The 24888-nt window shown below is 50.4% G+C and overlaps 3 protein-coding genes, 1 long non-coding RNA gene and 2 pseudogenes across 5 annotated transcripts; 1 reads left to right on the plus strand and 5 right to left on the minus strand.

Annotated features, from left to right (window-relative positions):
• Positions 1-2128: 2128 nt before the first annotated feature.
• LOC125527820 (cation/calcium exchanger 1 pseudogene) lies at positions 2129-2849 on the minus strand (annotated as a pseudogene).
• Positions 2655-3794, minus strand: LOC125527821 (U-box domain-containing protein 75-like; annotated as a pseudogene).
• Positions 3795-5888: 2094 nt separating this feature from the next.
• On the minus strand, positions 5889-6953 carry LOC147973703 (putative glycosyltransferase 6). The gene has a single exon (XM_087522210.1). It carries the CDS (start codon positions 6951-6953, stop codon positions 6009-6011), a length of 945 nt encoding a protein of 314 aa, XP_087378336.1. The 3' UTR covers positions 5889-6008.
• A 69-nt stretch (positions 6954-7022) lies between these two features.
• On the minus strand, positions 7023-7334 carry LOC147973704 (putative glycosyltransferase 6). Its single transcript, XM_087522211.1, has one exon. The coding sequence runs from the start codon at positions 7332-7334 to the stop codon at positions 7023-7025; it is 312 nt and encodes a 103-aa protein (XP_087378337.1).
• A 9158-nt stretch (positions 7335-16492) lies between these two features.
• LOC147973705 (uncharacterized) lies at positions 16493-18755 on the minus strand. The gene is made up of 4 exons (XR_015603678.1): positions 18565-18755; positions 17927-18046; positions 17263-17831; positions 16493-16763 (listed from the first exon to the last, which is right to left on the minus strand). It is a non-coding gene; the product is annotated as an uncharacterized LOC147973705 (long non-coding RNA).
• Positions 18756-22147: 3392 nt separating this feature from the next.
• On the plus strand, positions 22148-24414 carry LOC125511345 (butanoate--CoA ligase AAE1-like). Of its 2 annotated transcripts, none has more exons than XM_087522212.1 (2): positions 22148-22746; positions 22849-24414. In XM_087522212.1, exons 1-2 carry the CDS (start codon positions 22249-22251, stop codon positions 24313-24315), a joined length of 1965 nt encoding a protein of 654 aa, XP_087378338.1. In that variant the 5' UTR covers positions 22148-22248; the 3' UTR covers positions 24316-24414. The 2 variants fall into 2 exon arrangements, with proteins under 2 accessions (XP_087378338.1, XP_087378339.1); XM_087522213.1 differs by having other exon boundaries at positions 22623-22754.
• The last annotated feature ends 474 nt before the right edge of the window (positions 24415-24888 follow it).

Genomic DNA, 24888 nt, shown 5'->3' on the forward strand with positions numbered 1-24888 from the left:
GGACGCTCCTCCGACAGAGGATGCGGACAGGCTGTCTGCCACAAATTCAGAAGTGGAGAGTGCCATGAACCACAGGCGTCGCTGGACAGTTCTACACGACGCTTGTTTCTCCCGAGAGGCTTTAGATGCCTTTAATTCGGGAGATGCGTACCTCCGTGCCGCTCAAGATGGTTTAGCCAGAGCCACGGAGCAGTATGTAAAAGACATACGGGTAAGAAAATTTTGGTTAAATATATATATACCAGTAGCCCCCGAGACTTGAAACAGTTAAAGTAACTGATTTAAGGATCATATAATATGCAAGTTCTTACACAGAAGAACACCGTGCTGTCCCGGGAGCTGGAGAAGTGCAAGGCCCAACTAGAGGCCGCACTAGCCGCAGCGGGGGAGCCCAAAGGGACCCCCTCAGGTAAGATACACTTCGAAAGAGTAGTAATGTGCGGTTTGGGTGCAAATCTGACAATTCATGTTGCAGATGGTGCCGGACTTGATCCGGAAAAGAAACAACTCTTACGCCGGTTAAAGGCCGGTGAGAGTACGTTGACAAAGGTGAGGCGAGAGAAGAATGATCTTCAGGATGCCAACACCAAGCTGGACATTAAACTTAAAGACGTTTGTGGCCAGTTGTCGGACTCCACGAAGGAGAATCAGCGGCTTCGACGCGGCATATTTAGTAAGTGCTTGAACGAACTTTGAAAAATGAGTTCGGCGGGGAAGTCGACTAACAGAGTATTGTCTGTAGGTATGCTCACAGGTCGTCCTGCAGAGGAGATGCCCGGTTCTACGGGTGACCTTCTTCCCGAACTCCTGCAACTGCACGAGCGGATTCGGCAGGCGATGCGAGGCGTTGCCCAAGCCTTATGGCCTGCCCACTCCATGCCCGAGGGCCTTGGAGAGCTTGCGGAGAAACTGAAGGGAGCTCGGCGGCGCTTCCGGTTGTGGATGATATCAGCCTGCCGACAAGGCGCTAGGGAGGCCTGGGCCATGGTGAAGACCCGTTTTACGAAGTCTGACCCAAACCACATGGCCGAGGTCGGACCAGTGGGGCCGGACAGGAAGGAGATCCCTGTGAGCTTAGTATACGGCCAAGTAGAATTGGCCGCCAAGTATTCCCAGCAGGACTGTAAATTAGACAGCCTGTTAGATGGTATAGAGGAGGAATACAATTAGTCAAGATGACTATGCACTTTTGAATTGACATATGTAATGCCTTCTAGCCGGATTGTAGATCGTTTGTCGTTGCCGACCTTTTCACTTCAACCTCGGGACCTGACGGTCCGGAGTGTGTCTGAATACCATAGCGGTTATACAAGAACCGTGGTATGCGTGGAGACCAGGCGTAGGGGTCATTAGTGCTTTATCAGACAAGTGCCCAACTAGTTATGTTATATTACATGGTTAGTAAGAAACATCTTCCAGAGAGAATAGTTCCGTTAAGGGTTCCTTTCGCTGGGAGGCATGCCCTAAAGTGCATGTCCGAACTACGTAAAAAACGCAGAAAGAGCATCTGGGGGCGCATGGAAATTAAGAAAAAGATCATCTTTTATTTCACTGACCGAATATTCCCTTAAGAACGCTAGCTTTCGGCTTCACCCAGTCTGAGGTACACATCCGGCTGACCCGGCAGTAACAATCGCAGAGGTGCTCTCTTTACCGCCTAGCCGAACAATCGGGAACGTAGAGTAAGCACAGGAGCCAGGCAACCCAGCTTGGTCAAAACTTAAGTCATATCGATGCATATAATGGTGAAGAAAAAGGTACATGGGGAAGTTTGACACATGTGTTGGGCATAAAGCTCGTATAAATAAGCTTCTTTAAGAAGCCCCCAGGTTAAATGAACGCGAGTGGCGCGTCACGTAGTGAGCCTTTAAGGGCCATAAGGAAAAAAGAGGGGAAGGAGAGAAATATAGGACAGAAAAATGTAAAAAAATTGACAGGGGAAGGAGACGAGCACGGAGTCCGGCGCTAACTATCTGTTGATCAACGAGCTAGTCAACTAGAGGCTTACTAGGGACGTGTTGTGGTCTATGTATTCACACATGTATTACGATTTCCGGATAACACAATTACAGCATGAACAACAGACAATTATCATGAACAAAGAAATATAATAATAACCATTTTATTATTGCCTCTAGGGTATATTTCCAACAGACACCACCATCAGCGCCAACGCCAGAGCGGCGCACAAGAACCCCATCGTCTCGTACACCGCGGAGTCCGCCGGGAGCGTGAACGGCGCCGGGTACTGCGCGCCCACCGCCAGCTTGAGTGACAGCCCCAGCCCCACCACCGTGTTGAACAGCGGCCCGGCGTAGCAGGCGGAGACCGCCGTCTGCGCGCCGCCGGGGCCCCCGTGCGTCGCCATCGCCACGTTGGAGACCAGGTCGCCCAGCGAGTCCCCCACGACAGCACCGTCACGCCCAGCACGCTCGCCTTCACGCCCACATGTATCCGATCGCCACCAGCTTGCGCGCTAGGGTGTACGCCCAGAGCACGCTCATCAGGAACCCGGCGGCAAGCCACGGGACGCGGCGCCGGCGCCCGCGCGGTGGGGAGGTGGCGTCCGTTGTGACCGCCGCGAGGCCGGCCAACAGGAGGCCGAGGACGCCGCCTGCGAGCTGTCCAAACTCACAACAATTTGCATGGACATCCGGCCGCCGGCCTGCCACCAACTCAGGCGCTGCTTATGCCGCATTGCTGCTCGATGGAAGCTTCATGTCGATGGGCAGGGCGATGCATTCATCCACTCCCTCCCATGTCTTCAAATGACACAGCAAGTTCGGCTAATTGCTGAGTTTATCTACACAGAGGCCTTCATCTAGCAGCAATTTGCTTCTCTCATCCATTTCCCAATCCAGAATATGCGAGACTAACCACGGGGAACGGCATCATCGACTCAAATCACAACCAGAAGGGCTATGTCCTGGTCTCTTCTCACTGAATTGTCTTGGTGAGCTTGCATTTCGCGAGGAGGACGGTGGACGTGCAGTGCATGGTGCAAAGCTTGAGCAACTCCGAGGCTTGCTGCTTCAGCTCCGGCCCGCACCCGCTTTGGATCACCAGCAGAAGCTTGGCGGCCAGTCCGACCTCCAAGGCAGCGGGCGCAGACTCCTCAGGCACCATCCTGCACACCACCCACAGCATCGACAGGGCGCGCTGCGTGCAGGCCTCGGACACCCTCATCAGCAATCGGACGGCGTTGGGTATCGTCCTCGCAATCCTTGAGATCCGTCCTGCCCTCAGGGACTGAGGCGAGCGCGTCGAGGATGTCCAGGGCTGGCTCCACGCACTCCGTCGCCAGCTCCGGCAGCAGCTCCACCAGCTGCTGCGCCGCACCAATGGTGACAATCATACTCCTGGTCGGCTTGTGCACGGCGCAGATGGAATTGAGCAGCTCTGGCCCAGCGGCCACACCGTCCTGGACTCCTGGTGCCGCTTGTCCCGGACCAGGCGCATGGAGCCGGCTAAGAGGCTCAGGCTCGCCACCGTCTCCGGCCGGAAGCGAGGTCAAGAAGCGACACGCCGCCGGCCTCGGCTATGGCCTTGGTCACAGACTGGTGGGTGGAGGGGAGGGAGCGCAACTCCCGGAGCGCGGTGACGCGGGCCTGGCCCTTGAAGGGATGCCTCCTCGGGACGGCCGTGCCGTGGAGACCGTGGACAAGGTCGGCGGCGCGGCCGTGGTAGTCGGCCGAGCGCTTCTTGAAGCGGGTGTACCAACGGGAGAACCAGGTGGCGATGAGCTGCCGGAGCGCGGCGTTAGGGGTGAGCGCGTCGTCCCAGAGCTCCTGCATCGTGGTCGGGCAGGTCCGGTGGCCCAGCGCCAGCCACAGGGAGATATGCAGTTAACTGCATTTAACATCCAGTACTACGGGTTAATTAGAGAAGACGACATGGTGTTTCTTGCAAAAGTGCGGGTGACGACCGGTCCACCCACCTGGCTGCCACTTGTCGAGCTGTGATAGGCCGTGGACTAAATCATCACATCCAATACAAGTTGGGGTATGGTGGAGTTGCATTTTTCAAGTTTGGGACTAAATCTTCACATGTCATGCAAGTTAGGGTACCTGGGGTGCTATTACCTCTTTTAATTTCTACTAGGTAGCTACGGCGCCTAGACCGCGATTGAGTATATATCTTGCAGCTAGTTACTCCCTCCGTTCATGAATAAGTGTACATCTAGCTTTTGTCTTAAGTCAAAGTTTTAAAACTTTGACCAACTTTATAGAGAAAAATAACAGCATTTATGGCACTAAATTAGGTTCACTAGATTTGTTTTGAATGTAATTTCATAATATATCAATTTGATGTCATATATGTTATTACTCTTTTCTATAAAGTTGGTCAAAATTTTCAAACATTGACTTAGCACAAAAGGTAAAAATACACTTATTCGCGGACAGAGGGGGTAGAGAGTAGGAGTGTACTCTCCATTGTTTTGCATCTATTGTTTCACTAACTATCTCTGGTTGGGTGCACACGCACAGCCCGGAAAACACATACGCAGCCGGTCGCCGCCCCCTCGCTCGACCCGAATGGACAAAAAAAATGGACCAAATCCACATTTGTTAGCGTCTGCGCGTTGGAGACCTTGGTACTTGCTCTAGTTCTACTATTTCAACACGCATACAAGTACTACTGTACTAGTATTTTGTGAAACCATTTACGTGGGTATAAAACCTAGAACACATTCCAATTGGAATATGCAACTACTTGTGGACATCGAGCAAATGAATTGCATCGTGGGCTCAAGCTCAACAATTCCCAATAAATAATCTTGTACTCCCTCGGTTTCAAAATAGATGACTCATCTATTTTGAAACGGAGGGATTGTGTTTTATTTTTTGACCCAACTGGTCCGGTCTAGTCTTTAAAACTATGGAATGGGTTGATCCAGAAGCTGAAGGTGACGAGGCCATGGAGAAGAAGGACAATGTGGTGGCACCAAAGCCGCCGGAGAATGGGGATCTCCCGCGCCATGATCTGCAACCACATCACCATCACCGTCCCTCCTCCATTTGATTAGCTTAATTAATTTGTAATCGCGAGAAGAAGAGTGAACCAATGGTAGAGAGACGTGTGGTGAAGAGAAGGTAAGATAATAAGCATAGAATCTCCGTACCTTATTCAAATCAAAGGGAATACACGAATCTGATTTCCTTAAATGCCATCTGACATGTACGAATAGGATATCTTAGTCAACACGTGTTAGCCTACTACTCCTTAAATAAGGTATGTGAACACGATTTGATTCGTTGGCACGTACAAGTAGTAGTACTTCCTCTGGATCTGGATGTAGTAGTACACTTGTCAACACGCATCGTCAAAAACTACTCTTGGTAATCTTGATATCACTGTCATTTACATACCAGATTTGCTGTTACCCGACCCGAGCAACTATAAAATTTGTTCGATTCTCCACGGGGTAGGAGGGAGAAGAAAACAGTAGTGCGAGCATTGAAACAAGAATCTGGAGACAGTTAGATTTTGGATTTCAATCCAGCATTTGCGGCAAAATCGACCCCGTGCAAAACATTTTGGATTTGGTTTTTGATTGCAAACATCCCCGAGCGGTTAAGAGCCCTTATGCTATCTGACTGTAACACCTCTGTGTAACAATTTGGGTGGTCATTCAAAAAAAGAAAACAACTGAATTAGTTTACTCCCTTCGTCCAAAAGAAAACGAACGAGTGTATCTAGACATATTTTCAGGGCAGATGGAGTATTTCTTTTGAACAACTGAATTTATTGGTGCTCTCTGTATATATACTTGGATGAAGTATGAAAAAAAAAGTAGAAAAAAAAAGAGGAGAGGTTCACGCAAGGACCCAAAATGATGCACCGCCACATCCCGTGACAGTGACCCAGAGATGCAGAGCAAGCAAGACTGTCATGTCATCATCTTTTCATTTCACTAATAAAACAGTGTACAAAATAACAAAATGGTGATTCGATTTTGCTGTCTTTCTGTAACAACGAAACTGCACGCTCAGTTTGACTAGACTAGACTAGAGCGGGCGCACGTCGCCCTTGAGCGGCCCGGCGTGGCGGAAGCCGTAGGCGCGGAGCACCTGGTCGTCGGCGAGGTTGAGCGCGCGGCGCATCCCCTCGGCGCAGCTCTCGTTGGAGTAGATCTCGTTGGGCTTGCCGCCGCAGGGGTTGCAGCCGGTGAAGTGCGTCACGAAGGGCCGGCGCCAGGCGGACGCCTTCTGCCCGCCCCCGTCGGGCCCCGGGACGCCGCCGGCCTTCTTCCTCAGGGCCGCGTTCCTCGCCGCCGCGTACAGCGCGTGCTCCCCCTCGGCGTGCCGCCGCCGGAGCGCGGGCCCGAACCGCCGCGCCGCGACGCCGTCGAGCTTGTCCACGATCTCCGCCCAGTATCCCTGGAAGTAGTACTCGTGCTCCAGGTAGGTCCTGGCGCCCCGTTTTTTGGGGTTCTTGAGCAGCAGGTATGCCAGCGCGGACTGGTCGTCGGGCTTGTCGCTGAGCGTGGCCTTGAGGGTCTTGCCCCATCGCGCGTACTCCGGCGAGGCCGGGCCCATGCTGGCCCATGCGTCCATGAAGTCGAGCGACCACTGGCAGTTGCGGATGAGGAAGACGCCGGCGTTGAGGCCCACCCAGGACCTGGCCACACCTCCCTCCCTGTCCCAGCCGTGGACGACGAGGCTGTAATCCTTATACCTGGTGGCGAGCGGGGGCGCGAAGTCCATGTCGGTGATGACGGCGTCGGCGTCGAGCCACCAGACCCACTCAGCCTCCGGGTGGGCGAGCATGGCGGCGTGCACCACGGGGATCTTGGCCCAGTAGGCCACCATCCGGGGCTGCAGCAGCGCCGTGTTGTAGAGCAGCTCCATCCCGTGGAGCCGCGCGTAGTCCACCTTGTTCTTGAGGAAGCGGAGCAGCATGTGGTCGCCGCCGTCGCCGGCGCACGGGTAGGACTGGGACCCCGAGAGCATGACGACGCGCTCCCCGGGCCCGCGGGTAGTGCAGCCGCAGCCACTCGGCGCGCTTCGCGTCCCAGCCGGTCACCCGCCGGTCCACGGCGTAGGAGAGCTTCGGGTCGTCGTAGAACGTGCGCGGGCGTACAGGCCGTCCTCGGAGTCGTTATCCTGCTGCGGCTGCGGGAAGGAGGTGGGGAAGGGGAGGGAGGGACCGGCGACGAGGTTGGGCACGGGCGCGGGCGCGAGCAGGGAGGAGAAGCAGAGGAGGACGAGCACGGCCGCCACGGCGCCCGCGGCGAAGACGAGCACGACGCGGCCGTGCGGCCGGTGCGCCGCGGACGCGCCGCCCTTGCCCGCCGTCCCCGTGACGCAGAACGGCGCGGTCTCCGACGCCATGGTCAGTCGCCTCGAGGACCGCGCGGGCGTGGCGTGTCTTTAGGCTGGAAAAGCAAGGTCTGGGCTGGCCTCAGTGAGGAGTGAGGAGTGTGGAGTGTGAGCCGACGGGAAACGAGGGTGGCGGCAGGCGGGCAGCGGCGGGAAAGGTGATAGCGTGGGGGCTCGGGCTTGGGGTTGGACCGGGAAATGGCAGGGTGGAACGGGGGCGCAGGGCCGCGGATTCTGGTGTGGGGATCGATCTATTTCTCTCTCTCTCTTCTCCGTGTTCTGTCGGCCGCCGGCGCCGGGCGCGGTGAGCTGCCCGCGTGGGGCTTGCTTGCATGGGCCTTCCGTTCTTTCTTTGGGGTTTGTTTTCTTTCCGTTAATTTTTTTTGGAACACTCCCAACAGTGTATTTTTTGCTATATTCAATGTAGATAGATTGGAATTGCAGAGGCGTGCACACCTCCCCTCGGATCACGCCATTATTTAATGCGCATGCAGATCTGCGCCCTAATTGTAGCTTATGTGTATATTTTGGAGATGCATTTCTGATACGCATATGCCTTATTTATAAAGAGAGATTTTCTGATCTACACTATAAATGAAAACCAGGCATGTGTGACCTATACGATCTGGCAAATATATTAGCCGTCCGGCCAAATGAGCAAAGCTCAGATGGCTAGGTTCCGTGTGGTGGAACCAAACGACCAGGGTTCAAGTTTTAAACTTGACATTCAACAATCATGCATGTCAATTTGTTTCACTAATCTTTGTGTGGGCATAGATGTGACGCTTGGAGCAACTATATGCAGCTTATATTACACATTTTTATGACGCTTGGAGCAACTATTGGCATAATAATGAATACATATATAAAAATCAAGACTATCTTTGTGCTGTTTTTTCCAGTCCTTCATAGATGTAAAATAATTATTATTAGAGACATATTGTGACAAAGTCATTCTGCTGGAGAATCCTACAGATGAGTTATTCTTCATCTAACCAGTCCTAAGATCCGACAGGTCATATGAGACCAACTACATATATGATGTGTCACCTTCCAAATTAATCCACAGCTTGTAAATAAGAAAAAAGCAGCTTGGTGCACATATCTCCCACATGCGCAGGGTATGGGGAATGGCCCGACCACTTTAGGTCTTTTGTACGTAGCCTTTCATTGCATTTCTTCAAGGGGCTGTTTCCAGGACTCAGAACCGGTAACCTAATGGTTACAAGGCAAGCTTATGAGACCCTTTTTGTAGAGGAGGATGAAACCCCTGTACTCTGCAAGCTTATGAGACCCTGAGATGAAAAATAAGATATGGAATTTTCTCCATATACTTGGAGCGAGAATAAGCGAAGTCACAAAACATATGGACATCACACCATCCCACTCGCGTCGCCTCCCCTCCCCTCATCGCGTCGCCCCCCCTCGGGCGGCGCCAGGGGCCCCCGATCCCGCGCCGCCAGCCCCTCCCCACTCCTCCATCCCCAGCTGCCACTGCCGTCGGCAAAGGCCGCGGTGGCGGCGAGCCCTGCACCGCAGATCCAGGGCAGGTGGTTGCCGCGACAGATGCCGTGAGGTGGAGGCGGCGTCTCACATGGGGAGGCCGGGGGCGGCAAATAGGGCGGCGCCCCTACTGTGCGACAGCGATGGGAACCTACATGGCCAGCGGTGTGGTGGCCGCGAGCGCATGAGTGGCTCCGACGGCTGCGGATCTGGCGTCCTGTCCATATCCGTCTCGGTACGGTCTTGGCCGGCCGGTGGCGCGAGGAGGACCGGTGAAGGGTGGCTGGAGGCTCCCTGCCGGCGTGCCGACGGCGGCCCTCGTCTTCACGGCAAGGTTCCATTCGGTTCCAGCCAGCTGCGAGGTTGGGGGACGCGACTTCCGGTGAACATCGCGCTAACTTCGGTCATGGCGGACGATGGCGGCGTCTATGACGTCGTTCCCTTCTCGAGGCATCATTGTTGCAGGTCATGGCACCCCACTCGTGATGCTCTGGGGAAACCCTAGATCTGGATCTACCAGATCGGACGATGATGGTACCTGTGATGTCATTGTCCCTCTTGAGGGCATCATTTCGGAGCAAGTGCTGGTTGGACGGGAGAAGCGGAAGAGCGGTGTCTCATCCACCGCAAGGCTGACGGTGGATCCCGGTGGCATGGTGCCGCGGAGGTTCGACGACGGGCGCGTGTGTGGATGGATACGTGCAGGATGGTGGAGTTGTTTGGTGTTGTGGTGGTTTCGACGACAGGCCAGGTAAGGTCGATGGGTCAGTTTCTGCTCTGAAGATGGACTGGTGGAAGATGGTGGCAACAACCTCTGGGAGTGCGTCGGTCCGGTATGGGACCCAGTCCTAGTGTGTGGCTGGGCTGGGACATCCGGCTTTACATGTTAGGTTTTGGTGCGATGTCCATGCTTTGAAAAAGAAGTTAGCGGTTCCTCCTGTGAGTGAGCTTCATGAAACGTCCTTTGCCAAGGACAAAGATATCCAGACTCTTAAGCGCAAGTGTGCCTCCTTACCAAATGCAAGCGTAGGCACTTCATTCCCAAGTATATGGACAGCTCATAACAAACTTTTATTTCTGTATATGGACAGCTCATAACAAACATTGTACAAGTTATTTTTCGACACGCTAGCTTTGCCGAAAAATAGGGGGGCATGTGTTGATACTCGAAAATGGCATGATCGCAAAGAGTGACTTGAGGATGTAGCAAGATGAGATCAAATTCATGATTTCATGTCACCATTGGATGGCTCTCTTCAAGCCGATCGAAATAAATATAGAGATGATACAAAACAAAGCTCGGATGCAAAAGTTATGCCAATTTTAGAGATGCTCGTATTGACATCAGATGAAAGAATGGCATGAAACCTAATTAAGACAACCTCGGATGGAAACAGTTACAACTGCAAAGTTCTTCGTCTCGTCGACACGGACGATTTTGATATAAGAATCGTCCCCATCCGAGATCGTATGCAAAAGTTACATGCAACACCGTGCGCTGCAGTAATGTTTGGCCGGATCATCCGGGAAATTGAAGCACGAAGACAACAGAAGGTTTGTGATGAAGCCGGATGATTTGGGTCCAGTCCCGGATGATCCGGGTGGAGGCCGGACAATCCGGGTAGAAGTCCGGACGTCCGGACAAGTTTTTCTGCTACAGACTTTAGAAAACGGCCAAAAACACCCTCAAGATGGTTGATTTTCATATCAAAAAGCGTTCAACATGAAAGTTGTGCATCTCGTCGAGACGGTTGATTTTCATATAAATTTCATCCAAATCCGAGGTCATATGTGGATTCTAGAGTTAAAACAGTGAGCTGCTGTCAGAAAAATGGGCTAGGCCGGATCATCCGGGCCTTGAGCCGGACATCCGGGCCGGAGGTCGTGAATAGTCTGTGTTTTGTTAGGTTTTGATAATTTGGACGCATATGCAGGCCCTTTTCTTGTACGGAAAGTCCATCCGCCTCTTATATAGACAAGAGGTGACGGCCGATTGAACAACACACAATCGAACAAACACATCTACCACTTTTTATCTTTTATCTTTTATTTTTCTCCCTTGTTTTCTTCTTCCTCGTTCTTTGGCTATTCTTCTTGTTGCAGGGCGGCGAACCTCGAGGCCCTAGGGGCGATCAGGTCGACCTAAAGCAGCCCATAGCCGCCGCGCATCCAGACGGGGTCCCTCCCGGGCGTGTGAGGTTTCGGGTCTACAAAAGCGCCCGCCGAATTGCTTGCGTACCGCGCTTCCGGCGAGTCTCCTTCAATGTGAGCTGCGGTGCATCACCCCCGGCATCAAGGATACACGATGACGTGTTCGTGTGCGAACACCACACTTGCAAATAACGTTCACTCTGTGTATAGGTACTGCCGCCCCGAAAGTACTATTCTGAGCTAATTAATAGTAGATCTGAACAAGGCAGAAAAGAGGGATGTAAAAAAAAAGAGTTGTATTATTTTCACACCAAACAGGCACAGGTGTATGTGTTGGTTGAATCAGCATTCATGTAATGTACTAATATGTGTTTGTAGTACTTTCTACGAGGCCCTTTCCCCGGCCCCAAGTCATTCATGATCCATGTCTGCATTTCTGGATTCCACCATTTTTCTTCTTACCTTGTTTTCTTCAAACTGCTTCTGCTCCTTCATGTGAGCGGCGTTTCGGTGCCCGGGTGCATCTACACCCGGTAAAAAAAAAATTCGTAAAAAATTCAGACAAATTCAAAAAATTCCAAAGAAAATAGGGTGGTAGGCAATTTGATGCGTGAGGTACGCTCCAATTTTCAAAACATTTGGACTTCTGTGCAGCTCTCAGCAAAAAAGACAAATCAGACCAGAACAGTACACATTTTTACAGACCTCCGATTTGTCTTTTTTGCTGAGAGATGCACAGAAGTCCAAATGTTTTGAAAATTGGAGCGTACCTCACGAATCAAATTGTCTACCATCCTAATTTTTTTTGAAATTTTTTGAATTTTACTAGTATTTTTTTTTCGTAAGCGCAGGTGCAGATGAGCTCGGGCTCAGATTCGAATTTTCGACTTCTCTCATCCTTTACTACAAGTATATGGAGAAAATTCCTTATCTTATTTTTTTATCACAGAGTCTCATAAGCTTGCAGAGTCTGGGGGTTTCATCTTCCTCTACAAAAAGGGTCTCATAAGCTTGCTTTGCTTCAGTTTTCTTAGCTCTGCTCGTTAGTCTCTTGCCATGTTGTCCGGATCCTCATTGTTTCGACTAAGCTTTACACAATCTCTAGCTTCATTCGGTTGTACTCCCTTCATTCGGAATTACTCGTCCAAAAAATGAATGTATCTAGATGTATTTTAATTGTCGATACATCCATTTTTTTTTAGTGGTAAACCAAAACTTTATTGCGAAGTAGCAGCTCGGTTTACAGGAATAACAAATTGGTCATGGGGTAAACCCAGCCACAAATGGCGACCAACATCTAATGAAGTAGAAAATTTACCTAAATTGTGTGCATCAACATTCATAGAACGACTTTCAAAAATGAAATCACAGCTTGTGAGTTCTCTTGCCCGAGCATTAATCTCCTTAATGATTGCACTATACCTTCCTTCAGTTCCATTCTTTATCTCCGCCACCATTGATTTATTATCACATGCAATAACAATTTTGTCGAGGGACAAGTCCAGCGCAAGCGCCAGAGCTTCACGGCAAGCGAGTGCCTCCAATGTTGCCGGGTCTGAAATGTCGGTAAATACCATAGCCGATGAACCCAAGAAGAGGCCTGTGTGATCACGGCAAACCGTAGCGGATGCGCCACTATTACCATTTCTTGCAAGACCTCCGTCAACTTGTATCTTCGCCACCCCGGGGCTCGGCGCTGTCCATTTCATTGTACTTCTCACCCGCATCCCATCCGTAATTGGATGCGTTGCTTTGCAAGACTCAGTTTTCAAGGACTCCAATTCGGATATGAAGCTAGTGACGAAGCCATGAGTGGCATGTGGACTCTGAAGGATTTCCTCATGGATCGCTTTTCTTCTTGCTGCCCAAATAGCCCATAGAGTAACAACTAACTTGATCATGCTAGCATGTGGTAAGTCGTCGATAGTTGAAAATAGCCAAAGCTTGGCATTTGGCTCAGTCGACGCTTGAACATAGTCAGCCACATCATCATCGACCAGAGCCCAAACGCAGCGGGCAATAGAGCACTCCAAGAGTGAATGGCGCCAACTATCCCGCATCCCGCAAAGCTGACATTTGTCATCGTTGGCCATATTCCTTCCATGCCGAACATCTCCAGTGGGGATGGTGTGCTTAGCTAATCGCCACAAAAAATTACGAATCTTTCCCGGGACTTGGACTGACCAGAGCGAGGTCCAAGATTTAGCTTCAACTTCATAATCAGAAGAACCTATATTCCCTTCGAGCCAGTCTTCTCTACGCCTTTTTGTATCTGCCAACATACGATAGGCCGATCGCACTGTGAAGATTCCGTTCCTTTCAAAGTTCCAAGCCCAATAATCATCCATTCTCTGAGTACATAAAGGAATACTCAATATGGACTTGGTATCGAAAGCCAAAAATAACTCATCCAGTCTCCTTCTGTTCCAGGTGGCGGTAGTACTATCAATAAGATCACTCACCAGGTTTGGTGGGTTAGCCGAGAGACACACTATTGGCCTCATAGATGTCTAGGGATCCAATTATCTACCCAAATCCTGGTTGTAGCGCCATCACTGATTCGCCTAATAAGGCCTTGACACAGGACGTCGCGGCCTTCCAGAATGGCCCTCCACACCTGAGATGGATGATTCCCCAATTCTGCCGACAAAATTGTTCCAAGGGGGAAATAGACCGCCTTTAAAATCTTTGCACACAAAGAGTTAGGATGCTGCAAAATTCTCCATGACTGTCTTGCTAGTAGAGCTAAATTGAACAACTCAAAATCTCGAAAACCAAGACCTCCCATGAATTTAGGCTGAGTCATAACCTTCCATGAAACCCAAGCTGGCTTTCTTTTACCTTCTTTACTTTCCCACCAGAATTGCCGAATGAGTTTATTTATAGATGCTCACATAGTCCCCTTGGCAATTTAAAGCAGGACATAGAATATACTGGTACAGCCTGTGCAACTGATTTAACCAACACCTCCTTTCCAGCTGTAGATAGCGTTTTCTCAATCCATCCCTTCACCTTACTCCATAGCCTATCTTTCAGAAATTTGAATGCCCCAAACTTTGAAGTACCTACATCAGAAAGCATGCCTAGATACTTGTCATTCAGTGTTTCATTGGGCACATTCAAAATACATTTAATCTCTGTTTTGATGTTTGTTGGACACCCTTTGCTAAAGAAAATTGATGATTTAGCAGTATTAATTCTCTGCCCTGAAGCTTGACAATATGTTTCCAACAGGTTTGATACCTCGGTTGCCCCTCCACCAGATGCTTTGAAGAACAGCAGGCTATCATCTGCGAATAGAAGGTGATTAACAGGTGGTGCCATAGGCGCCACTTGGATCCCACCAAGCTGAGATGACTCACTTAATTTTTTCAAGAGGCCAGAAAGGCCCTCCGCTGCCAACAAAAACAGGTAAGGGGAGATTGGATCTCCCTGACGGATACCTCTACTGGGTCTAAATTCCTCCAACTTCTTCCCATTAAAAAAACAGAGTAAGAAACTGAGCTGACAAGATCCATAACAATATTTACCCATCTGTGAGAGAAGCCCAGTTTCAGCATAATGGCTCGTAGATAGTCCCATTCCACTCTGTCATACGCTTCCATCATATCCAGCTTTAGAGCGCAATGACGATGTTTGACTGCCCTATTCCTCTTCATAAAGTGCAAGCATTCGTACGCCACAATGATGTTATCTGTAATCAGACGACCAGGTACAAAAGCAGATTGTTCTATTGAAATAATCTCCGGAAGGACCAGTTTCAAACGGTTAGCAATCACTTTGGAAGCTATCTTATAGAACACATTACAAAGACTGATAGGGCGGAATTGTGAGAGCAACGACGGATTCTTTACCTTCGGTATCAGGACCAAGTAAGTCTGATTAATGCTTTTTGCACTCTCATGTCCTTCAATGATTTTAAGAACAGCCGTGGTGACTTCCGCACCGCATACCTCCCAATGCCTTTGGAAAAAATGCGCTGGAAACCCATCGGGCCCCGGTGATTTCATTGGAAACATTTGATACAGCGCCGTCTTGACCTCCTCTTCCGTGTACTTAGCGTCCAACATGGCTCGCATGTCATCTGTAACCTTTCGAGGGACTGAATCTAAAACTTCTTCCATGTTTGAAACTCCCTCTGACGTGTACAAGTTTGTATAGAACTGCGTCGTCATAGCTTCCAGCTCGGCTGCATCATCAGTCAATTGCCCGTCGGACCTGGCTAGAGATGTGATCTTGTTCTTCCTCGTGTTGCTGAAAGTATTTTGTATTTTTGTCTCCATGGGTGAGCCAGTCCACCCTCGATCTCTGTCTCTGAAGTATTTCTTCCCTCTTGTACAGTTCAACAAGACGATCTGTGACTTTAATTTCCAAGTGACTTGGCCCCGTCCGTCCCGGTACATTTTTTAGAATCTCCAACTGACGTACTAGTTGCTTGATCTCTTTTTTAACACTACCAAAAGTGTATCTGTCCCAAGTCTGCAGATGTTCGTCCAGATCCTTGAGTTACATCCATTTTTGTGACAAATAATTCTGAACGGAGAGAGTATGTATCTAGCAGTATTACCGGCCTGGCTGGGCTTACGTCGCCTCCTCTCCGGGATCCCATCGCCACCGCCAACGCCGCGCTTTCCGACAACCGGCCAGCCCAGTTGGTCTCGACTCTGCGATGGGCTAGGCCGCCATGTACACTTGTCATGTACTTTGGGCTCTATATATATAACTAACGTACGGGCCTTAACTAAACGGACCAACTTCTCTAAAAAAAACTAAACGGACCGACTAATGGGCCTTTCGTATGTGTTCATTTCTCCTCTTTTCTTGAAAGTTTGTATGTGTTCTACGAAACAACTCCATTTTTCACACACAAAAGAAACGGAAAAACTCCATTTTCCTGATACGATTCTGCATTTAGGGAGAACCCTCGTGATGTGGGCAAAGATTTTGCATACAGAGCTCCCTCAGGGATCTGAACCATCAAGGATACGATGCAGGTATGCCTTCATGGATTAGAAAGGAAATGCGAACCTGACAGACAAATTGAAGAACGAAACACGCATCTTTAATGCTCTGCGTGTCACAGATTACCTTACCGTCCCATGATCAAAAGGTCATCGGTGGTAAGCAGCGTATCAAAGTTGCCTTCGAATCGAAGAGGGGGATTTTCAATTTCTATCTAGGTAGCTACTCCTGGACCGCGATTGAGTATATATATATATATATATATATATATATATATATATATATATATATATATATATATATATATATATATATCTTGCAGCTAATTAGAGAGTAGGAGTGATCAGTGCTTATATAACTTGCTAGTGGGAATGCATATGCCTAATTTTGGTGGGGAAATCTGTGGCCCTGGATCAGCTTCATTGATCTGTGCCCTTGTGTTGCCCGCCAAACGTCAGCAACTAATTTTTAGACATAAAACCTTTTCTTAAAACCATAGTTATTTGTTCGATCCCTTTTTGAAAAAAAAAAGTTATTTGTTCGATCAGGCCACCTAAAAAGGATTTTGTACTAATTACAGCGCCAACATAAATAGACAATACAGGTAATGAAGACGGCCATCATCTCATCTCATTAGTTCCAGAAAGATTTTTCTGGAAAGATTGTGTCTGACGCATTGACCTCCAGATTGGAACATACAAGAATCGACCAAAAGGATCACGAAGACTTATGAGACAGCAGCGAGTTCCTTCCTCGACTCAGACAGCGGCTCAGCCCACATCGTCCTCCACCAACAGGGGGGGCGCCACCACGACCACCAGCAGCCTGCATCAATTTTTTTGGCAAGTTCAAATTTGCTACCCAACCCACCTAGTTAGACAACAAAGTAAACAAACTTGCTAGGGGAGGATTAGACATTAAATCAACATCAATGATAGAAGATTGTTGGGCTTTAAATGACACGGACAGCAATGCTCAATGTTCCAGACTGGGTTGAACTGTAAGCACCGTACAGTATTTTCCACAGAGCGATTTCAAGTTCGCTAGTTCCAACTATGGATAAAACGTTACAGGAAACCTAGGGTAGTGCTGAACATGGTCTCAGTTTTTGGCTTGTCATACTATGGATCCACATCTAAGGAAAAAGAAGCATGACGAGGTATAGCTACCCACCTAGACAACAAGACATAACGTAAATAGCTAGGGGAAGATTCAGCATCAACTAAACATGGAAGATGGAAGCTTTTCAGCCTTCAAAGTAACACTGAGTATAAGGTACAGTGTTCACAGCAAGAAGAAACAATGTAGAATAGGAGAGGAATACCTCAGAATGCCATCTGCGCGAGGAGTAGCTGGTTGATGGAACCCATCAGATGTGGGATATGCACTTGGAACTGTTCTACGGTCAAGCCGCCTCCCAAGACTTTGCCTGCTAAATCAATAGGATATCGCTGAAACTATTAAGTCGCTCTTGAAGCACTTTAGGCCTAAACCCAATGTCCTTTTTTGTATGCCGAAACTGAATTGCTTCATGCATGATGCGGGTAATCATGGGAAGAACACTCTGCTGGCCGTATAACACAGGGTTTGGAATGTGAACAGGCAGTAGCGGTTCAAGAACATCGTCGCGGACGCGTACCAGCCAGCCAGCTAGCCAGCTGTAGCCTCGCAGAACTTCCATCTGTGGACAGCTCCACTGTCTAGTTGTAGTTAGGAAGTGAAGGTGTTCAAACATATTGGGTGCCGTAGACAGTTCTCCGAGCGACGACAATATTACCTTCCGTTGATGACCGAGGACAGGGTTGTTGATAAAGAGCTTGAAGCTCGCCATTGGTGGCGATGTGGATCGTACCCATGGTGACGAGGCGTCGCGTTCACCCTCACGACGTGGTTCTGCAGTAGCCAAGCAAAACCAAGTTAATAAGCTCTCTGAACAACAGTCGAGCACCACACTAGAGAGAAAGATGGAGAGAAACATAGAAACATACCGGGATCCAGGGGTGGATAGGCCGGCGATCGTCTTGGGCCGGGGTCGCTGCTGCAGATGGCGGCGGCGGGGGAATAACTAGCTGAGGTTGCCAGAAAGAGGGAGTACTAACTAGCTGAGGCTGCAAGAACAAAAGAACAATTTTACCACTACCTTCTTCAAAAGATGAAGTGAGTCAGATAATGTCTACAGAGATGCAAGATGTCATAATAATGCCCAGCAGAGAAACGCGGAACAGGCCGCACCTTCGCACATCATTTGCACGCAAAAAGGGACTAAAATGAGCTAGACGGAGAACTTGAATCGCGGATTGCGGACTGTCCTTTTTTACGAAAACAAGGTTAAATTAACAGATGTGTGAGGTGTGGTAAGGTGAGAGCTGGCTGTACAACGACGAGCATGCTCTTTTCCCTATCATCGTATACATTTGTTATACTGAAAGGACCATGTGAGGTAGAATTTGCATCAACAGCATTACGACAACGTCTGCCACTCTAAAAACCACCAACTTTAACAGATCCACTTTGCCAGAACACCACTACTTGAAAAATTTCGCTGTCCAGACAGAACACCCACCAGGCATTATCATGTAAGTAGTACTGACCTACCGGAGAAACAGAAGAAGACGTCTGCCCTTACCTTCTTCAACGGCAGCAGTTGGGGCAGCCGAGCAGCCTGCGGTGGGGAGGCGGAGGGGGGGTGGAGGGGTCGAGCGCCGTCGCGCGCCGCTTCCGCGGCTCGCCGGCCCGGTGTTGAAGCGGATTCCGCACGCCGCCTCGCCTGTCGCCTCGCACGGTGGAGCTCGAGCGGAGTGGCGCCGCGGGTTTCTAGGGTTGCTGTCGCTGTGACTAAAGGGACCCAAGTTCAGCCTCGTACTACTCCCTCCGTTCACTGATACAAGGCCACTATATATTTTTATATTTTTATGTCTAATAATTTGGATCATTAATTTTACCGGAAAAGTGAGTCATATGTCACAAAAAGTATGCCATTGAACGCACATATCAAAGAAATTTTATTAACATATTTTTGATGACATATAATTCATACTTTGTTGACCAAAATTAGAAACCAAAGTTTGACAGAAAAAAAAACATGTGACCTTATATATAAAAATGGAGCACTACTAGAATTTCTATTTTTGCCGAGTTTCAATCTCGGCAAAAACTTCGCCGAGTGCCAAACTCGGTGCACCACACTTGACTGGACGGGCCCGTCAAGTCTTTCTATCACGAACTTAGTGAATGTTTTAAACAATATTTGTTGATTTCCTATCAGAAAAAACTCGGCGAACCACGCTGTCAGACGGGACGGGTCGTTATCAAGTCTCGTCTGGCCAAAACTCGACAAAGATGTGACCCCTGGAACGAAAAATAGAAAATGTCCGCCGAGTCTCTGTTAGACACAACTCGGCAAACAAAGGCCGTCGTCACGGCTCCGTTGCCTGTTGTACAACAGGGCCCACCTGTCAGACTTTATGGGTTTTTTCTGACCGGAACTTGACGAACTTGAGATTCTACCGAGTTTATTTAATTCGCCAAATTGTTTTTTGTTGGAACCAGGCAAAGTCATAGCTCTGCCGAGTTGCTTATCACTGTCGAGTCCAATTTTGAATCAAACTCGGCAGACAAAAGTTTGCCGAGTTCCCGATAGAATGAACTCAGCGCGGTTCTGGAACTCATGACAAAACTAGATTCTAGTAGTGAAGGGAGTACTACGTACCACTACCACTAATAATCTTGGTCTCTGAACGGTCCGTTTGATGAGCCGTACGTGTCCGTGCATCCCGATCGCGGCACGGGACGAAGCAGACCTTTGGGTTGCGTGTGGATTATGGCCAAAGTGCACCCTATAAATTTTTTGGTTATGATTCAAAGATTGATCTTCAAAGATTGATCTTTGTTTGGATGGTTGCCAAAAAAATTCATGCCGACGAAGTAATTCTGGTTGGCCAATGCTATGATAGGAAAACTTTGAGCCACTTTATGAAGCGATGATAAATCCCGCATGAAGCCATTCCGCAGACATTCATTTTTCATTATGCATGTCATTATCTTCGTTATCTCTTTATATACATGATGAATTGTCTTCATAAGTTGAAGAGGATCTCCACAAAGTAAAACCTGTCATGTGCATTTGCATTCAAAAGCAAACTACCTATATGTACATCTTCAGGGGGAGCCCTTTGCTATTTATGAAGACAATACCTCAATCCTTAAACTTTCACATACTTTTATCCGCGTGATCTGAAGACTTGTTACACTTGAGGACTGTGAATCCTCCGGCCGGTTAGGCGTCGCGTTCTGAGAGTCCAAGAGTCATTATGGATCGCCGGTGAACAAAGTCTGTGAAGGTTTGGGAGTCTACCTTGAAGACTTACCAGAGTGATTGGGCGAGGACTGTGTGTCCTTAGCTCAAGGGGAATAAGATGAAGACACGGTCTTCTGAGTTAAATCTCAGCCTCCCTAACCAGACGTACAGTTGTCACAGCAACTGGAACTAGTCTACCAAATCATTGTCTTTATCAAGCTACTGGTTCTATCCTCCACTTCCTTTTACTTTACAGCTTGTCTTCGTGGAGTCATTGCTTGCCTGTATGATCTGATTGACTTCACTGAGTGAAGACTGTCTACTTTTTGGCTTCATACTATCTTCCATCCTGATCCATACTACCTAGCTACTAATAGTCTTCGTGCTTTCACTTCATTGCTTACTTGACTATGGCTTGTCTGGTGTAGTCTACCTTCCGCTGCATATCAATAGGTTCATTTCTACTGTTTGTCTTCAAAACCCCCGTGTTTTGAAAACTTTCATAAAAATCGCCTATTCACCACCTCCCCCTTAGTCGATAACTAGCACTTTCAATATCACCTACCTCTGTAACCTTTTTTAGTCGCCACCTCAATAACCTTACCCACAAACGTCGCTAGCCCAATAGTCACAGACGAGTGAGTAACAACAACATCCAAACCACCACAGTCAACAAAGGCGGGCGGTTGGCTGGGCTCCAACAGTAATGGTGAGGGTGTCATGGGCACCGCCGAGGCCCCTAGTTAGCCCATCTCACTCAGAAGCGTCATCGAGAGAGGCAAAGTGAGCTCTTTAGCTCTTGCAGCGCATGCATAATTTGCGGTATTGGAGCCACAACCTGAATGATGACTTAACTCTTGGAAGAAGTTGGCATCACAGGCAGGGTCCAGCATAAGGAAGGGACCTCCATAGAATGTTGCCCCCCCCCCCCTCATCTGTATAACCAATGAAACTTGGGCAGCGGAGACACAACCGGCACGACCTGGAGTTCACCCAGAGTAGCCTCTGCTCTTGCGAAAACACTTCCAACATGCCTAAGGCAGTACCGAAGCTCGGTGTGACAACCTCCTTCGCGAGGACAAGATGCAAAGGCACGTCAACTAGGGTAGCATTGTCGTTGGGTGCAGACGGTGGGGGAGGTGATGAACTAGCTCGCCAAGGTGTCATAGTCTTGTCGGTACATGATTCTGCCCGACAGAATTGAGCGATATGACCGAACTAGAGGCAACACTTACACCGGATTGGTTGCATGCAATGGCATGGTGACCTTTGGAGAGTTAACGAAAGCAACGATCCCGCAGCCACCCCCGGGACGATCTGGTGACTTGAACTTTGATTTGTCTGGAACGGTGAGGTCTTGCATCCTTGGTGGTTTGAATTAGTGTAATCACGCCAATGCGAGCTGCATTTTCTCGTCTTCAAACAGTTATGTATTGATCGGCTCACAGCCATGTTACCCCGAATATACCAAATCACTATGTTCTCTAGAACTAGGGTTCAAAAGAGAAGTAACCAGGCGACGGCGAAGTAATTTTTGGATTTTGCTAACCACCGAACATCGGTTAAGCAATCCAAGAGAACACTCTTAGGATCGTCAAATCCGAATCAAACGCGTGACGATTTTTCTACGCAATGTTTTCTGCAATTTTTTTATAATACACGGCAATTTTCGCTTTAGGGCATGGTAAACCCTTACGAACAACATGACAATTTTTTTTATCTATTTTCGCATGTCAATTCTGTGCGTCCGCTGAGAAATTTTAAAAATCCGACGTCAGTTTTGAAACATTTCTCCTAAATTTTTTCTTGATGTGCGTACCTCCGTAGCAAGCACGCAAGTAATCCAACAACCCATCCCATCCCATCCCATCAGTGCCTGTTGTTGTTATCCAGAGGGCAGCTTGAAGATGCAAGTTGGTTGTCTGCATCCCACACAGCCGCGTGGCCTGCGTGATCCTCCTCCTGACACCATCACTCCCACTCTCACTCTCACTCTCAGAGCAGGCCCCCGCCATGAGCAGCAGCAGAGCCGCGCTGCTCCGTAGACTAATAGCCCATCGCCGCCGCAGCATCGTCAGCGTCAGCGACGGCATCGGGTCAGTCCAGCGCCAGCTGATCCGCCACCATTATTCTAATCCCCACCATGGTTATTCTAATCCCATCCCCGATCTCGCCGGGGCGCGCGCGTTTACTTCTTTATCCACGCCATGGCCATGCCGCCCGCCCGCGCCGTTCGCCTCCCTGTCACCGTCGTCCTTCTTCTCCAGCCTGCTTGGAAGGGGTGCGGAGGCGGAGGTGCTGGACATGGACACCGGCACGGTGCGGTGCGCGGCCAACTACGCGCCGCTCACGCCGCTCAGCTTCATCGAGCGCGCCGCGGCGGTGTACGGCGACCGCGCCGCGGTGGTGTACGGGGAGGCCCGGCGGCGCACGTGGAGGGAGGTGCGGGAGCGCTGCGTCCGCGTGGCCGCCGCGCTCGCCGCACGTTTCGGCGTCGCCCGCGGTGACGTGGTGAGTATGTATGGAACTGCCGTCACGCTCCCTCTGCTTTTTGCTTTGCTTGCTCTCTGCCAGTAAGAACTTGTCTGTTTTTTCACTATTCGGAATGTGCAGGTGGCTGTCCTCAGCCCCAACGTGCCGGCGATGTACGAGCTACACTTCGCCGTGCCCATGGCCGGCGCCGTCCTCTGCACGTTCAACACGCGCCACGACGCGCCCATGGTGTCCGCCCTGCTCAAGCACTCCGGCGCCAAGGTGTTCCTCGTCGAGTCCAGCCTCCTCGACGTCGGGAGAGCCGCCCTCAAGCGCCTCTCCGACTCAGAGCCCGGCGCCGCCAGCATTCCGGTCCTCGTAACCATCTCGGACGACGCCGGCCAAGACTCCGGCCGGGCGGCGGACTACGACTACGAGGGTCTCATAAAGAGCGCTCCGTCTGAGTTTGACATCCGGTGGCCCGCGGACGAGCTGGACCCGATCACGCTCAACTACACGTCCGGCACGACGTCGCGGCCCAAGGGCGTGGTGTACAACCACCGCGGCGCCTACCTCAACACCATCGGCACCGTCCTCGCCTACGACATCACCCCGATGCCGACCTACCTGTGGATGGTGCCCATGTTCCACTGCAACGGCTGGCACCTGCCGTGGGGCGTGGCCATGCAGGGCGGCACCAACGTCTGCCTCCGCCACTTCACCGCCGCCCTCATCTTCGACAGCATCGCGCGCCACGGGGTGACGCACATGGGCGGCGCGCCCACGGTGCTCAACATGATCGTCAACGCGCCGGCCGCGGACCGGAGGCCGCTGCCGGGGACCGTGCGCGTCATGACGGGCGGCGCGCCGCCGCCGCCCCGGGTCCTGGCCGAGATGGAGGAGCTCGGCTTCGCGGTGTACCACATCTACGGCCTCACGGAGACGTACGGCCCGGCCACCGTGTGCGCGTGGATGCCGGAGTGGGACGCGCTGCCGGCCGAGGAGCGAGCGCGGCTCAAGGCGCGGCAGGGGTTCCAGCACGTCGCGATGGAGGAAGTCGACGTCAAGGACCCGACGACCATGGAGAGCGTGCCGCGCGACGGCGAGGCGGTGGGCGAGGTTATGTTCCGCGGCAACACCGTCATGAGCGGATACTACAAGGACATCACCGCCACCAAGGAGTCCATGGCCGGCGGGTGGCTGCACACGGGGGACCTCGCCGTGCGGCACCGGGACGGGTACATCCAGCTCAAGGACCGGGCCAAGGACATCATCATATCAGGCGGCGAGAACATCAGCTCCATCGAGGTGGAGTCGGTGATCTTCAGCCACCCGGCGGTGCTGGAGGCAGCGGTCGTGGCGAGGCCCGACGACCACTGGGGGGAGACGCCATGCGCTTTCGTCAAGCTGAAGGACGGTACTATTGCCACGGAGGCAGAGATCATCGGCTTCTGCCGGGAGAGGCTGCCGCACTTCATGGCGCCCAAGACGGTGGTGTTTGAGGATCTGCCCAAGACTTCGACGGGGAAGACGCAGAAGTTTGTTCTCCGGGAGAAGGCCCGGGCAATGGGCAGCCTTACCAAGATAGGAAACAGCAGCAAACTGTAATATTTGTTTGAAAATGATGTGACATGTCGATTAGAATTGAAGCCATTCAGTTGTTAACTAGCACCCCGTTTTAGTAAGACCATGTCGACTAAAACCCAAGTCATTCTACTTGATCGAGTTGAAGCAAATTCTAAATTGTGATGAACTTATACACGATAGCTAAATGTCAATAGACTGACTTTAGCTATTGTGGTCAGTCGATTTCGAATGAAGGGAGGAGAAGGAAGGAGAAGGGGCTCGCCGGAGGGCTACCCCATTATCTATCTTAGGGTTTAGAGTGAGGGCGGTGGTAGGGCTTCACGGGAGAAAAAAATTGAACGTGGGCGGGGTTAGAGGGATGGCCGGGGCGGCGGCAATTCCCGCGGTGGGGGTGGTTCAGGGGAGGGCGGTGCAACGAGGCGGTCACGGGAGCGGTGCTGGGTGCGGGCGGATGGCCGGCGGTTCGGCCGGTGGTATGTTTGGCACGTCTAAGAAGAAGAAGAAGTCTGGAGATAGAAGAAGCAATCTGCACCGTTTATTTTTCATCCAACGGCTGAAATGAAATCAACTGACCCGTATTCATTTTTCAGGCGA

This window comes from Triticum urartu, chromosome 5A (assembly GCF_056163025.1).
Source record: "Triticum urartu cultivar PI428250 chromosome 5A, HENAU_Tu73, whole genome shotgun sequence".
NCBI lineage: Eukaryota > Viridiplantae > Streptophyta > Magnoliopsida > Poales > Poaceae > Triticum > Triticum urartu.

Coding starts and splice junctions, on each gene's coding strand:
- LOC147973703 (XM_087522210.1), bottom strand. CDS start 6,953: ATGCTCTCGGGGTCCCAGTCCTACCCGTGCGCCGGCGACGGCGGCGAC.
- LOC147973704 (XM_087522211.1), bottom strand. CDS start 7,334: ATGGCGTCGGAGACCGCGCCGTTCTGCGTCACGGGGACGGCGGGCAAG.
- LOC125511345 (XM_087522212.1), top strand. CDS start 22,249: ATGAGCAGCAGCAGAGCCGCGCTGCTCCGTAGACTAATAGCCCATCGC. Junction 22,747..22,848: donor GCGTCGCCCGCGGTGACGTG/GTGAGTATGTAT, acceptor CGGAATGTGCAG/GTGGCTGTCCTCAGCCCCAA.